This window comes from Lingula anatina, chromosome 4 (genome assembly GCF_051362555.1).
Source record: "Lingula anatina isolate TDL-2025a chromosome 4, LinAna3.0, whole genome shotgun sequence".
Lineage (NCBI taxonomy): Eukaryota > Metazoa > Brachiopoda > Lingulata > Lingulida > Lingulidae > Lingula > Lingula anatina.
This window is the reverse complement of record NC_141770.1, coordinates 9,576,367-9,591,246: the sequence shown is the minus strand read 5'-3', so window position 1 is coordinate 9,591,246 and position 14,880 is coordinate 9,576,367. Positions and strand designations below refer to the sequence as shown.

The 14,880-nt window shown below is 39.2% G+C and overlaps 1 protein-coding gene across 2 annotated transcripts; it reads left to right on the top strand.

The window, feature by feature from the left end:
- LOC106152393 (uncharacterized) lies at window positions 1-14,224 on the top strand. 2 transcript variants are annotated; one of them, XM_087010411.1, is made up of 5 exons: window positions 1-155; window positions 9,378-9,729; window positions 9,986-10,100; window positions 10,434-10,661; window positions 10,945-14,224. In XM_087010411.1, exons 2-5 carry the CDS (start codon window positions 9,673-9,675, stop codon window positions 12,018-12,020), a joined length of 1,476 nt encoding a protein of 491 aa, XP_086866537.1. In that variant the 5' UTR covers window positions 1-155; window positions 9,378-9,672; the 3' UTR covers window positions 12,021-14,224. The 2 variants fall into 2 exon arrangements, with proteins under 2 accessions (XP_086866537.1, XP_086866538.1); XM_087010412.1 differs by lacking the exon at window positions 1-155 and adding an exon at window positions 5,193-5,552.
- Window positions 14,225-14,880: the final 656 nt, after the last annotated feature.

Sequence of the window (14,880 nt, the reverse complement as noted above, 5' to 3'; positions counted from 1 at the left end):
CAACAGGGTCGTGCGCAGGTGTGCAGGGCGTAAAACTTCAACGTGAAATCACATAGCCAGCACCTGCCCACGATACGGTATAAGTAGCGCCGCCGAAGAATCGATCATCAGTCTCTGTTGGGCAAACGCAGGCTATCTCATCGAATGAAAGTCAGGTAAGAATAATTCATGAGTTTACGTTGGCATTCATTGGAGGGAATGCAATGTACATGTAAATGTCAGTGCTAGTGCAACACAAGTGCTACGCGGCATGTTACACTGGTGTTAACTCGGGCTTCAACGAGGAGGTAGAAATTAACGATCAACGTGTTAACATCGCCTGTCTCCGACTTAATTTCTAACTTTTCAGTTCCTGCACAAACTTTTAAAGGTTTACATTTGGTGACCATAGGTATATACGCTTTCAAAAATTTGTGTATGAATTGCAAAGTTAAAACTTTATTCAGTATGATTGGCAATACTTCACAGATTAACTTACGTCAGAGTGTTATCATCGTGCTTACGTTATGTTTCTATGTATGTAAATTTCTTAAAGCAGTTTTGATTGAAATAATAGCCTTTGGATACGGGGCATAAAATGAAGCTGGTCGAAATATTATTATAAAGCAAACGCTAAATGATAATGCAATAAAAACACTAGAAAACCACCCAGAGAGGACAAACCTCCGCCAGTGCAAGGCGAATGATTAACTATTAATCTATCAAATGATCCAGAGAGTCTCATCAAAATCCGCATATAACTTATAGAGTTAGGCTGATAATGAACAAACAAACAAACGAAGGCGAAAGCACATGCACACCATAACATAAAAAGACGGTTTTAACTACATCTTCAAGTTACAAAAAAGGCAATATTAAAGGTATAATAACTCTTCGTTTCGGCCAAAAAATGAATTTTCCTGGAGTAAACAATTTTCCCTTACTTACCAATGGTTAATGAATCCATTTTTATATTCAAAGTTAGTCCCTGTTTTTTTTCTAAAAAGTTGGTTTTTTTTTTTTTTTGTTAAAATCTCTTAAGAGATTTTTTAACAGAGTATAGCCATCAATGGAGGTCACATGGTCTAAAGCCAGGTTCAGATATCAGAATAATAGCTATAACTGCCATTTTTGTGGTAAAACAGAATATATTATATTTCTAGGAGTTATTCACAATGTTTTTATTGTGAAATATAGATCTCATACGAAGAGTTATTATCCCTTTAAGGGGTATCGGTACATTATAAAGGCCCACGTCACTTGACAAAATAACGTTTAGGAGATCGAGCCTCTAATAACGATGATCCACTTAATAACAATATTATTTCGACTCTTTGATGAAAATCAGATGTAAACTTTTCAAGAAATCTTAATGACATTAGATTGTGGTGCTTATTGTTGTGATTAAATATGCGTTTGTGGTTGGTGGTTGTTGGTCTGAAGGAGATCTGTTTGAAAGCGATCGTCCAGAGGCGGGTCATTCAGTTAATCTGATGCATTCAGTCAGAGTCCCCGACTCAGTTGGATCGACCTACTGAGTACGATGGTTTCAATGGGAATAAGCCCTGAGCGGATAAAAAAAAAAAAAACCCTAACACACCGATCTTCCTTACTGCAACATTAGGCTTTGCCCCACCCGAAAGGTGAATTGTTGACTAATGAAGCCGAAAAACATATTTTAAGTAATGAAGTATTGGCTATACACTTCAGCCTATTTTCGTTACCACCAAAACACGCAAGATCAATAAGTCCTACGATATAAAGAGACCCCTTTAAAAAGTAACAATAATAATAATGATTTAATTTTAAAAAACCCTATTCATGTGGCTGAGCGAAGTTTACGCTGGGTTGAAAAGTGAGAAAAAAGTTAACATCGCAAAGTAACTGTTGATTTACTCGGATGACACTATTCCACCACTCTATATGTAAAAATATTAGAAGAAGTTCTTCGTTAGAAATAATAATATAACGGTAGATAATCAATATATACGAAGGGCTCTTTGTTTGTTTATTAATGACAAACCCATTTGAAATATTCCTTGTTGATTTGAGCAGAGCATGTTTTATTTATTTAATTATTTCATTTTTGATAAAATTTAAATAGGCTGATTAAATTCTTTTAAGGCTTTCAAATTTCTAATGTCATTATCAAGATTATTCCATAAAAGTATATAGCTCGGGCCCATAGATTAAAAAGCCTTTGTGTTTACCACCTGGCAAATATAACTGCTCTTTGGTAGAAGGCTGGTTTGTCTTTCTGTAACAGTAGATAGTTCATTCTTAAATAAATCACTCACGTACTTAAGTCTTAAACCATGTTGATGTATAAAAGGATGTATATAGAAAGGACAGGAGACGCCGCATTTACGTCTTGGAATAAACTTGAATTCAGTTTTATTGCGATCAGAAGTAGATGGGAATATTTAATCAACGTATTAGCATTCATTGGTTTAATTAGAAGTAATAACACGAAACCAATAAGGTAATTAAATAACTCAAAGTAATAAAACCACGCATTACCCCCCAAAGTACATCAATAAAACAAATGACTCGAATTTGAAAAGCATTTATCGCTGTTTGAGGTATGAATTAGTTTAAACAGTCTTTGGTCTACATGCCCGCAATCACATATAGGAAGAATAAAAGCGTGACAGGTCAAATTTTCATCTACCACGGCCACAGGAAGAATTTTGTTTTCTAGATATTCACAGGTATTGTTCTGACCTTTCATTGGCTGTGCGCCTTTCTGCTCTGTGAGTGACCTTGTGCTGAAATGTAAGGTCTATAATTACAGGTTATATTACAGGTATTACATAACCAACCAGGGCCCCGTAATATTCGAAAGCATCGGGCATTAAGACCGAGCGCAAGCGTCTCGATTCCATAACTCGCCCATACTCGCCCCATATAATACATTGTAGCCTCTAACACCCCATTTCCATAGATTTTTAGATCGATCTATCCCTGTGGGGAGTCTCACTAGATTACTGTCAGCTTGGCCGGCTTAAGCGTCTGTCCCGCCTACTAAAAGCTGTAAGGGGGTTATTAACTATGGTGCCCGCTCGGCTGACTGCAATTTAGCGTGAACCCCCAGGGAGTTAGGTCGATTTAAAACTTAATCTTTAGATCGATCTAAAGCTCTGGGAAAGCACCCTAAGTGATATCGCTATTCGCAATACGCGATGCTTTCGAGTTACGAGGCCCAGACGTTCTACCTCTGAGAGCGATTAAGACTGTTCTCACCTGGCCTTCCCTGCTAGACCCTTGTTAATAGCTTAGGGTTGTGCATCAGAATAGTATTAATTGAAAATATTTTCTGCAGCACAATAGCAGGAGTGGTGATAATTTTGTGAAAAATGCATTTTAACAAATCCAATATAGCTATGTGTGTGCAAAGTTTCCGACCGCACAGTGCCCCATGGCGGCGTTCTAAAGCGATCTGATTTTTTTACTATTCCTTTTACCTTTAATCTTGAGGGGAATACAACGAACATAGGATAAAATTAGGACCCAATGTTCAATATTAAGTCCTAGGATGGAGTAAGCCGCTATAAGGTGAGAGAGACTCCCATGATAGAGAGTCCGCTTCCCATTCATTTGCACAGGTAAGCTTTGACCTAGATTTTGACCAACTTAGGACAGACTAACAAGGCCCGTAGCCGGTGGGTTGGTGGGTGGGGGGGGGGGGGGGGGGGGGGGGGAGGGGGGGAAGGGGGGGGGGGTTGTTCGAAAAAAAAAACCTTTCTCGCCGGGAAAAAGGTCCAATATGGGTAAAGGTTCACTTTTTCAGAAAAAAAGCCCCCTTTTGAAATTGCTGGCAACGGGCCTGTTGAACCCAAGTTACACGGGCCCTCAGTTTCGTTACACCGGCAGTACTGACATACAACCAAAGAAGCAGCTTTTGCTCTGTCGCTTTCGCTGTTCTTTAACTGGACCATTCTCCGTTTCCACTTGGTGGTTCTGTGTATCAAAGTGTTGTTTAAGTATTTAACTGACATTGTTTCTTTTGAAGATATATCGCTTTTATAGAAAATTTTGCAATGAACTAAGACATGGATGGTAAACAATGGATGGGTAAGTTTATTCTAATCTTGCGATTATGATAATATTTGCAAATGTATCTGTTTGATTTCTATTTCAAACAAATGGCATCATTTGCCTACACGGCATTAAATATATTCTACTTTGATATTTTTGTCCACTAGAAGATTCAACTTGTTGTCCATCTTAGGATTCAACATAATAACTTCTTTCGGAAAGTCCATATTTGATCAAAAGCTTTCCTGAAGTCGAACCAAAACTTTGCTGTATGCATATTTCTTTGTCTATCATATAACAAAGTATCAGACTATCAACGAAATCACCAGATGTACATGTAGTCGAGATCATGTGGATAGATGGATGTTTTTTACTTTTCTGCCAATAGCCCCTCGTTGTAGACTGTTTAAGTGACATGTGCAGATGTGCCAAGTTGTAGCTTTTTCACGTCCAAAAGTTGAGCCACCTCGGGGCGGGTAATGAAGGTACATTGTACATGTAGTTTCCCTTCGGAGAGACATTCCGAAACGTTCTTGCATGCTACGGGACAAGATGATAAATAATAGGAGTATATCATTCGATAGCCCCTGGATGTTTTTGGCAGTATTTAAATTAAATCCCCACTGTCGGTGATAAGTCTTTCAAAGATTTGTCATATTTGCGTATGCAGCGCACCCTTAGAGAGCCATGGGCGCGGCTTCAAAACATTCGCGTTGGATACGTAAGGTCAGCTTGTGTACAGTGTACATGCAGTAAAAGTCAAACGGTGTTTATTGCTATTAATTTGTGAACACTCACGAGATACTAGAATGCCCAACCAAAAAAATTAACGAAATGAAATGAGAGAAAATTAAAAATTAATATCGCCAGTTTGAGTATTTAACATAAAAAGTGCGCTTACTTCTAGTGTGGGTTTGATTGTTAGTTCTAGTTGTAGCTCTTCTATAATAAAGACGATTTGGTTTTTTGGCCTACTTTCGAACATGAAAGCGGTTACTGAACTACGCGCAGGGTACTAAGTAAAACTATAGTCGCTTTGTCCTTTTTTTAAAACTGATTTTGATTTATACGGCAGACATAAAGTGTCATTCACCAACAATGAATAGCCTTAAAACACATGGCATGAACATATGTCCCTATGCAAACTTAGCCCTAACTTTAGTTCATTACAAAATGCTCGCCATCCAAATGATCGTCAAACGACCACGATTCATTAAATTTTATTCTGTGTAATGTCCTTAATATCTTTGATAAGTACATCACAGTGCCGTATGTGGATCGAATAGCTGGAGGCATGTTTTATTCAATTATGTACTTAGTATGCCCTAGATGAAGAAGAGAGGTCATTAGTTAGATAATCAATTAAACACACACACGCTCACACACACTGTAAAATAACATAGATATCATGAAAAAGTTTAAATAACAATGGGTTGAGCCTTCATATTTAGCTTATTTTTGTAAATTATTTTTAATTCTTATTAGTAGGCCAAGTTCTCCTGGCCTTTGCCCAACGGCTTGATCACAAACAACAGGTCAGTCGGCAACGTACATGTAGTCCTACGTTCATATCAATTACACTTTGGAGGTTGGGGAGCTGAAAACATTTTCATCATATCCAAGAAATGAAAAGTAGAAAAGATGGATTGCATTAATGAATAAATAAATGAAGGAAGAAAAAAGGAATGAGTGAAAGAAAAAGAGAAAAAGTGGTAAACAAATATAAAAAGATTTTGCTTTTGTGCACTCCTTCATACATCTTAAAGAGCATTCACATCGAGAGGAGCCGAGGTCTAGCAAGGCTGAGACCTAAATACGGCGGACCTACATGAAAGGAAGACCGCTTAATCCTTTAATGGTCTCTCTATGACATTCATTGACATTCATTGAGAGACCATTAAAGGATAACGCGGTTTTCCTTTCATGTAGGTCCGCCATATTTAGGTCTCGGCCTTGCTAGACTTTGGCTCTTGTCGATGTGAATGCTCTCTTATATACATGTATCTGCCAGAAAAAATTTGGTCGGCACCAATGATGCAAAGTTAATGGTCAATAAACAACGCTTAGGTGCATATGTATGTTATGCATAATGGACATTTTGAACACGGTAAGATTCTGTGGTCAGGTTTAATGGTAAAGCAAAGGTAAAGGGTTGATTTTTATAGCCTCGACAAATGGGGTCAGTGGGCAAACCATCTACGGTTACATGTAGGTAGGGCTCGTCGCCTTGAGGAGCACACAATCCATGCTGCAGCATGTTTGGCTCTTGTGATTATCATTTATAATTACCATCACGGACAGTATCAGTTCTGTACGCCTACTCTCTGACCACAGGGTGCGCTAGTAGTCTGTCACAAAATTATTGTGTCGCACCCTGTGCGATTTCGAGCAATCAATAGGAACGTCTTTGAATTTGTCAGTGGTTCAGTAGCGCACATGTCTGTCTATGTTACGTAGTGCAAGTCAAGCATGACCTCAGACTTACTGTACTCCAGATGCCCAGTTGTTGATTCCACCCGACACCAAAATTAGCCCCCTCTGCTGCTGAGCCACCGTTTAAGGCTTCGTTCACATGCAATGTCTATTTTCTAAAAATCTATTTTCTATCAGCGCTATCTTATGATCACGGTCTGTGCCCTGAATATCCCGCCGCGTAATTACTGGCAGCGCGAGCCAGTTACTTATAGTAACTTATAGTAACTGGCTCGCGCTGCCAGTAATTACGCCGCGGGATATTCAGGGCACAGACCGTGATCATAAGACATACCGCGAATAGAAAATAGAATTTAGAAAATAGACATTGCATGTGAATGAAGACTAAGGGGCTGGTAGGAGTGGGTAGTTACATAACACCAGTCAAACTGGATGTTTTCCCACAGGAGGTCACATTTCAATTTTGTATATTATTTTAGAAGCACCCTGATATCAGAGGGTATGTACCCCCGGTTTTACTATTTATGAACTGAGAGAGCATTCAGAACAGCCGACTAACAGATCCGCGGATCAAATATGGCGACCCACTAAAAAGCTTGTCGGTTAATTCCCGAGTAGACACTGAATAGATTCCCAGCAGGGATAAAAAGCTTGTCGGTTAATTCCCGAGTAGACACTGAATAGATTCCCTGCAGGGATTAGGCAAAAAGCATTCAAGTGGGTCGGCCATATTTGATCCGCGGATCTGTTAGTCGGCTTTTCTGAATGCGCTCTGAGTGTTCAGCGAGACAGGCGGTACTATGGAAAATTGACCCACGCTCTCTCTAACCATATCTATTTATACAGATAAATGGACAAATGCGATAGACCGAAAAGTATTTTTTTCTGTACCGTTTGATTAGGTGCACATTTTTCATCTTTATTGGTTGCCTTTTGGCGAAAGTTGGGATCTTACTGTAAATTATCTGCAAACTGGACGATAAGTGTCTAGAGGCTGTAGAGCACCTGCATGTGTAACCATCCCGGAATGTGTTTACAGGGGGATGTAAATAATAACAAAATGGTGACCGAGTATACTAAACATAATACTAAAAATAAGAAAATATTACTCAGCGCCAATCCCAAAAAGAAAGTGTGTTAAATGAAATGATTGGATAAAAGAATGGAGGGAGAGAAGGAAGGGAACGGAATTTAATGAGCGAAAAAAGGAGAACGATTGTTAGAATGAAATTTGCATGCACTTTTTTTGTCGAAAAATATGACAAACGAAAGGGAAAAACAGAAAATTAACGCGGAAAAATATAATGTCCGTAGCGTTCGAATTCATTTCAATGAAATCGACTTTAAGACATACTTTTTACTGTTTTGTTTCGAAGTTTTCTGCTGAGGCACCCCTATACTTCCTGTTGTTAAACCTGTTAAATTTAAAATGTTTTGCAACCACAGAAAGTGGGGTAGCAAGGATGCAATGGGCATGTTATTTAAGATAATCACAGGTGCATCTCCACTTTTTTTCAGCATCTTTTATAAAATTCAGTATTTCAGCCAGTTCCCTTAGGCCTATGGTGTTTAAATCCGCCATCATTACTAATGCAGGGCATGCCGCAAAGACTAATATGGAATTCACATAATCAGAGATCAGGCACACACGCACACACACACACACATACATTGGTGCTTTGTTCATGATTTGGAGATAGTAACATATGATATAGCTGATATATCTCTAAACTAGAAAAGCACTCCGAGAGCGCAGACCTCCGCCAAGGCAGCAAAGTCTCCACCCAGTGTCGTTTTACCCCTATATTATTCACCCCTATAATGATTTAGTTTTTTTTTTATTATTGATTATTGATTGATTATTGATCCGGATCACCACCAAAAACTAATCATCTGTTCCTTGGCCAACTTCTGACAGTTCCTGAAAATTTCATCAAAATCGGTCCATAACTTAGTTTTTTATTTTTGATTATTGATTATTGATTGATTGATTATTGATCCCGATCACCACCAAAAACTAATCACTTCTAAGTTTACCCATTTCTGACCTACCCTGAAAATTCCATCGAAATTCATCCATAACTTTTTGAGTTATGTTGATGACAAACAAACAAACAAACAAACAAACAGGGGTGAAAACAACCTCCTTGGCGGAGGTAATCATGAACAAATCACCAATGAAATCGCCCGCTACTGCAATCGACACTTGTGTGATCTGGGAGTTCTTCAGTCGTACGTTCGTCCTTTAAAAAGACAAAAATATTCAACGTCCAACGTTTTTTCCTTCTTTTTTTATCCTACACATATACAAAAACAGTAGGCCTATTTGTTATTCATCGCCACGCGCGCACTTCTGTGACACAAAAGTTTGCGATAGACTTACGGTGTGTTTCTGAAGTATTATTCAATTGATGTGTCTCTAATAGTGGGGTATTAACGTGCTGTAACCGACTATTGCCTCCTATCTAACATCTCATCGATACCAGTCTAAGATTCCGTTCGAAATAGAATACATTATGACCGTTAAAAAGATTCCGTTCGAAATAGAATACATTATGACCGTTAAAAAGTATCTGAATTTCCCCAAAAACGACATTATTTAACTATATTATTCCCTTATCACTGACTAAAGTCATAAAACTGGTATAGCATTTTATGGGGGTGAAATCGGTCAGATTTTTCTGCACAATTAAAGACAAAATGTGTTACGTTAATGACGCTATGGCGAGGTGTTTACCTCGCCAGAGTCGGGTATGGTCCGTCCTCCTGTCTATAGATTTTCTGTTTTTTTTATCATTTATTGTTTAATATCTAATGCCACGTATATGAAAAATTATTAAACCTGATTTTCACACTGTGTTTATATTCTCATGTGGCTCAACAAAGATATCAACAAAATAACGTTTGAATAACGTTCTCTTTTTCAGACTTTCCTGATACACGACTCTGTGATCCCAGTGGTGACGATAGCACAATAAGACCAGATATGCTTTTGCGTTAAGTTTTGAGACACCAGTAATTAAAGCCTAGAGCAACTGAAATTGATAAAAATCTGATGCTGACAGTGTCGCAATTGGGAGACGCCAAAGACAGTTGCGCTTAGCACTATGTGACATCAGATACAGCTTTACTGAGAAAATTGTGTCGTTACATCGACTGACGTATTGAAAACGGTGCCGTGGGAGTCCTCTAAACCTGAAAGTATCGACTCCTGAGACCAGCATGGGACTGGGTGAACAAATCAACGGGCACGCCACAGCTGTCAAGGACATTGAAAATGTACGCCGTCATGTCATAGAAAATGTCCAGAGATGATGAATGATTAAACCTTTATCTTATATTAATTCAGGAATAAGTATCCTGAAACATGAGCATACAATAAATAAATAAAACATAAATTGTATATCTCCTATGGCTAAAATCATGCCAACGTCAATACCGACGCCGCGCAAGTTAACGTCCGCTTAATATTCAACTCCATGCTTTTACGAATTTTATAAGTGAAATAATGTCGTCTTTAACATTTTTTCTTTAGGGCGCACCTCCGGTACCTGCCGCAGACAGCGGAGCGGCGTCGCCATCTTGTGGTTGCTGCGTCCGGAAAAGACCATTCAATCTCAAAGTTTTCGTTAAAAAATATTTTCTAGAAGGTATATAGTCTTTTTCACGAAGAATGCGTATTTGATAACCTTTTTTTTTTTCAAATACCCTTGTGGCCACACTGCTTTATGCGATTAAGGAGATGTAGTTAATCAGTAACAAATACGGAACGCAGAGTTTTCGAAATGCCCATCTAAATATGCTTTAAAATGTGAGAGGCAGCATATGGCATTTTGATGCAAAATACGTCCTCTTTTCTTAAACTTAGCAACTTAGCCAACAATGTTTTAGAATTTGCAGACCGTCACATTTCAATATCCCAACTCATATAGCAATGAATGTAAGTTTTAAAAACCAATCAATTTCCTTGATATGTCTTTCAGGGCAGCATCTCCTACCAGCCCAGGAAGAAGCTCTGAGGTCTCTCCCACACGATGCCAAGTGGTACAAGAAGATGTTTGTCCGGCACAGACGCGTCGTCGGGGTGGCCATTCCGGCCACAGTCATCATCTTTGCCTGGCTTTCTATTATGATCCGATATGACTACTGGAACCTGTTTCCGGAGAAATATTTCATGTCCATAACTATGGTGTTTGGGTCGCTGGTTGCAGGTAAGATTTGTGTTCTTACTTTGATGCCCTGATTGGATTTTATTAGCTTAAAGGGATAATAACTGTTCGTATGGGATTCATATTTCACAATAAAAACTGTAAATACATGTAACTTATAAAAAGACAATTGACCCCATTTTACCACCAAAACAGCAGTTATCGCAATTATTCTGGAACCTGTGCTTGCCATCAGACCACGTGGACCTTCATATATGGTTATACCTCCGTTATAATCTAATAAAAAATTATTACAAAAAAACCAAATGTTCTATTATATCTCCAGGAATGACAAGCGAAGGTGGCGGCGCGGTTGCGTTTCCCGTAATGACTCTTGCGTTCAGTATCTCCCCAGCCGTTGCCAGGGACTTCTCATTGGCCATCCAGTCCGTCGGGATGACGGCGGCCGCCTTCACCATCATCTACATGAAGATTCACCTGGAATGGCACGCCATACTTCTCTCCTCTGTCGGCGGTGTTGCGGGCATTATCATCGGGCTGGAGTTCGTCGATCCGTATTTGACGCCGGCCCAGAAGAAAATCAGTTTCGTTTGCATCTGGTTCACGTTTGCCTTCGCTCTTTTTTCACTGAACATCAACCACAAACGACGCACCTTTCCTAAAATCCCGATATTCAACTTGTGGAAAGCATTGGTATTGGTTCTCACTGGCTTCGCGGGCGGCATTTTCACATCCTTTGCAGGAAGCGGGCTGGATATCTGCAGCTTCAGTATCCTCACCCTCCTGTTCCGCGTTAGCGAGAAGACTGCCACGCCCACTTCCATCGTGCTGATGGCGGGAAATACAGTGGCGGGCCTGTTTTGGAGGAGCGTCATCATACGCGGTGTTGCCATTGACTGCTGGCAGTACGTTGCCGTCTGCGTCCCCGTGGTCATCTTCGGTGCTCCCCTGGGCTCCGTGATAGGCAGCCATTTCCACCGCTTGGTCCTCGCGGCGCTCATCTACGTCCTTGACACGGTGGCCTTGGTGGCCGCCTTCGCCATCGTGCGTCCTCTCACTCTGGAACTTATCCTCATAGCTGTTGGAATCATCATATTTGGTGCCGTCTTCTTTTTCTTGGTTACGAAAGCTGGCGCGCTGCTGCTTCAGGGCGTTGAAACGACGGAGAGTAAAGCACTCCAGGAGACAGATCTGGGGGAGGAAAACACAGTGAGTAGTCTTACTGACGAAAAGGCAAGAGAAGCCGAGGTGATCAAGTCAGGCGAAGATAGCGTTAAGAGAGAAGAAGTTGTTAAAGAGCAGGAACGCAAGGACGTCGATTTCGGAAGTACTACAAAAGAGGCCGAGTTAGGCGACGGTAACTCGAAGAGCGGTGCTGTAGATGAAAGCACGGATCTCTGAGGTGAAGAAATGATAGGATGGAATGGGGCAACATGCCAGTGTTAGGGTTGTTGTTTAAACAGTTTATTGGGTGAATACAAGGGATATTAACTTTTGCTTAAAATCATACCACTGAATAGAACGTTGGTACTACAATTTTTTATTTAACAGTCATTTAACGTATAGGGGCGAATTTCTCCAAGGGCACAACATTATTTATTCTCTTTTCTTTCTCTTTCTGAAAGCCTAACAGATTCCTGGCCCATAAATTCATTAAATTTATAAAAAACGTTACCATTAATATCAAAGTAAAAGGTATTTACGCATCAGTGCGCCGATGGGCATTGGAAACTCATACTTGCGTATACTGGAAGCTTCATGCGGATAGTAAAGAGGTAAGTTTCCAGTGAATGTGTTCTCAGGAAACTCAGAGGGACCAGGCTTTGAATCTTATTTTTTTTTATTTGCTGCGCAGTTCATATCATTACCATCTGAGGCGAAACTTTCAAATTTACCTAGAGCATCTTTGCACTATAGTAACAAAGACATACATATTTTTACATATTATTTCTATACAGTGTAACTTAAAGATGCAATATTGTTACCACAGAGCAATTTTACTCTATACTAGAGACCAGCTGAGTAATGGCAAAAATTCTATGTAAAAATTCTCGCTGGGCCTCTATCATATCTATGGCTTCTAGCCAGATGATTTGTCCACAAGCAAACGCTTTTGCCTCGTGCAGCCAACAACATCGCGTAGTGCCTTGATACTAAACGCTCGTTACGTAATCTGTCTTAGCTTATCACTGGCTTATATATATATATATATATATATATATATATATATGTATATATATATATATATATATATATATATATGGCAAATGAGTCACGTGGTTAGGAGCCCCGGCTGTCACCTTGATTGTATAATGAACCGAACACATCCGAGTCACATATCGACATAACATTGAATATCCAGTGAAAAATTGTACGCTTCTCGATGTTGAAGGTTCACTGGTCCGAATTTTTAAAAAATTTTATCAGAATTAGTATAAAGGCTTTGTTATTCCTAGATTCGATAGTCCGAAAATTGGAAGTGTAGGCCTACCTGGTCCGAAGGTCCATTAGTAGCAAATTAAAGTTCTATAGACGGAAATTTAACTTTTTAACATGTTCATTTATCTGAGGGTTTTATTAACATGAATAAAGGGATCATAAAGATAAATTTACTTTAGCTCAGCACCAACAAATACTGTCTAAACATAATTTAATCATATCATAATGAGTATTTCAACTATGCCAGCGAAGTTAAGATTTTATACAACATTGGTCAAAAAGGTTGTCCCACCTCCAGTGTCAATGTGATTTTATTTATAAATTGTTACGTCACAGGTGAAAGATGTTATAAATAGCGATTTCATTCCAGAAACCATAACTAACATGATTAGTGACTCGTGACCTTTAACGAGCACACCCTAATGCTAAACGTGTGTAAATTTGGTGACATTTGGTGGTATCTTTTCAATTTAAAGGGCATTTTTTTACCTCTGTGGAAATGACAGTGACGTAATAAATGTGAATAAATGGTATTAAATATGGATATATTCACCGCTAGTTTGTACTTTCTGTACCACTCATCATGTTAGTTATTGTACCTGGAATGAAAATCACCATTCATAGCAATTAACTCTGTGATGTGATCATTTATAAATAAAAGCACGTGAAACTGGGTTTGGGACAATGTTGTATAATAAGGCAATATCTTGCCACGGTTGGATAAAAAACACGTTCTAAGACGCCTGCAAGTCCCATTACAAAACATTTAAACCACATTGTGATGACATAGGATTGCTGACACCCACGTCAAGTTTCGTGATAAAATCACGTTCAAATGAGAGGTCACTTCCGATACCGATTGCTATGGGCATGTTCAGAATTAGTTGATCCGCGGACTAACTTGATCGCCTCCTCCCACGTGCGCTGTATCTGCGGAGCAGTTAAATCTCGACATGCTTTCATGTGGGTCAACTGGTTCTGAACAGGCCCTATCTCACCTCTAAATTACACTCCACCAGGGCCACAGGTTGATTTTTCACTAGATATTCACAGATAATGTCTCTAGCTAAACATGGTTTATCTTCTAACTGAAGTTGGTGGAATATTTTTTAGAGTTTTTCATATTTAATGTATTTTTATAATAACTTATTATTATTATTATTATTATTATTATTATTATTGAAAAATACACGTATGTTACATTGACGATAAACGCTCCCACCGTGCACACTGTTTCAAGCTCACATTTTCCACTAGTGATTTTTCCACTAATGAGATCCTAAGGGCGCATTCCCACAGATTTTAGATCGATCTATCCCCGTGGGGAGTCTCACTAGATTACTGTCAGATAATCCGGCTTAAATGTCCGTCTCGCCTACTACAAGCTGTAAGGGGGTAATTAACTTTCGTGCCCGCTCGGCTGACAGCTATTTAGCGTGAACCCCCAGGAAGTTAGGTCGATCTAGTGGGATCGATCTAATCTCTGGGAATGGGGTCTAGCAGTTGTGTCTGTGCACCCTTGGGGAAAGGATAACTTTTATCGTCTTTTTATAACATAAAACACTGGTCAGAAATCAACTGAGTGTCAAGCATTAAACCTTAATAAAATCAAGCTTAGCTGCATGTACATGATACCCATGCAATTTTGCATAATTCTGAGAATACTCAGACATAAGTTTATTGAACACGCTTGCCAGTTTTTATGTAGTCTAGTATGGATAGATGCACGCTTTAGAGCCAACTTAACTAAGCATCTTTATAATATTCATACTTTCGGACTTAAAAACCTTAGAAACAATGAACCTTCGTACTTCGGACCAAT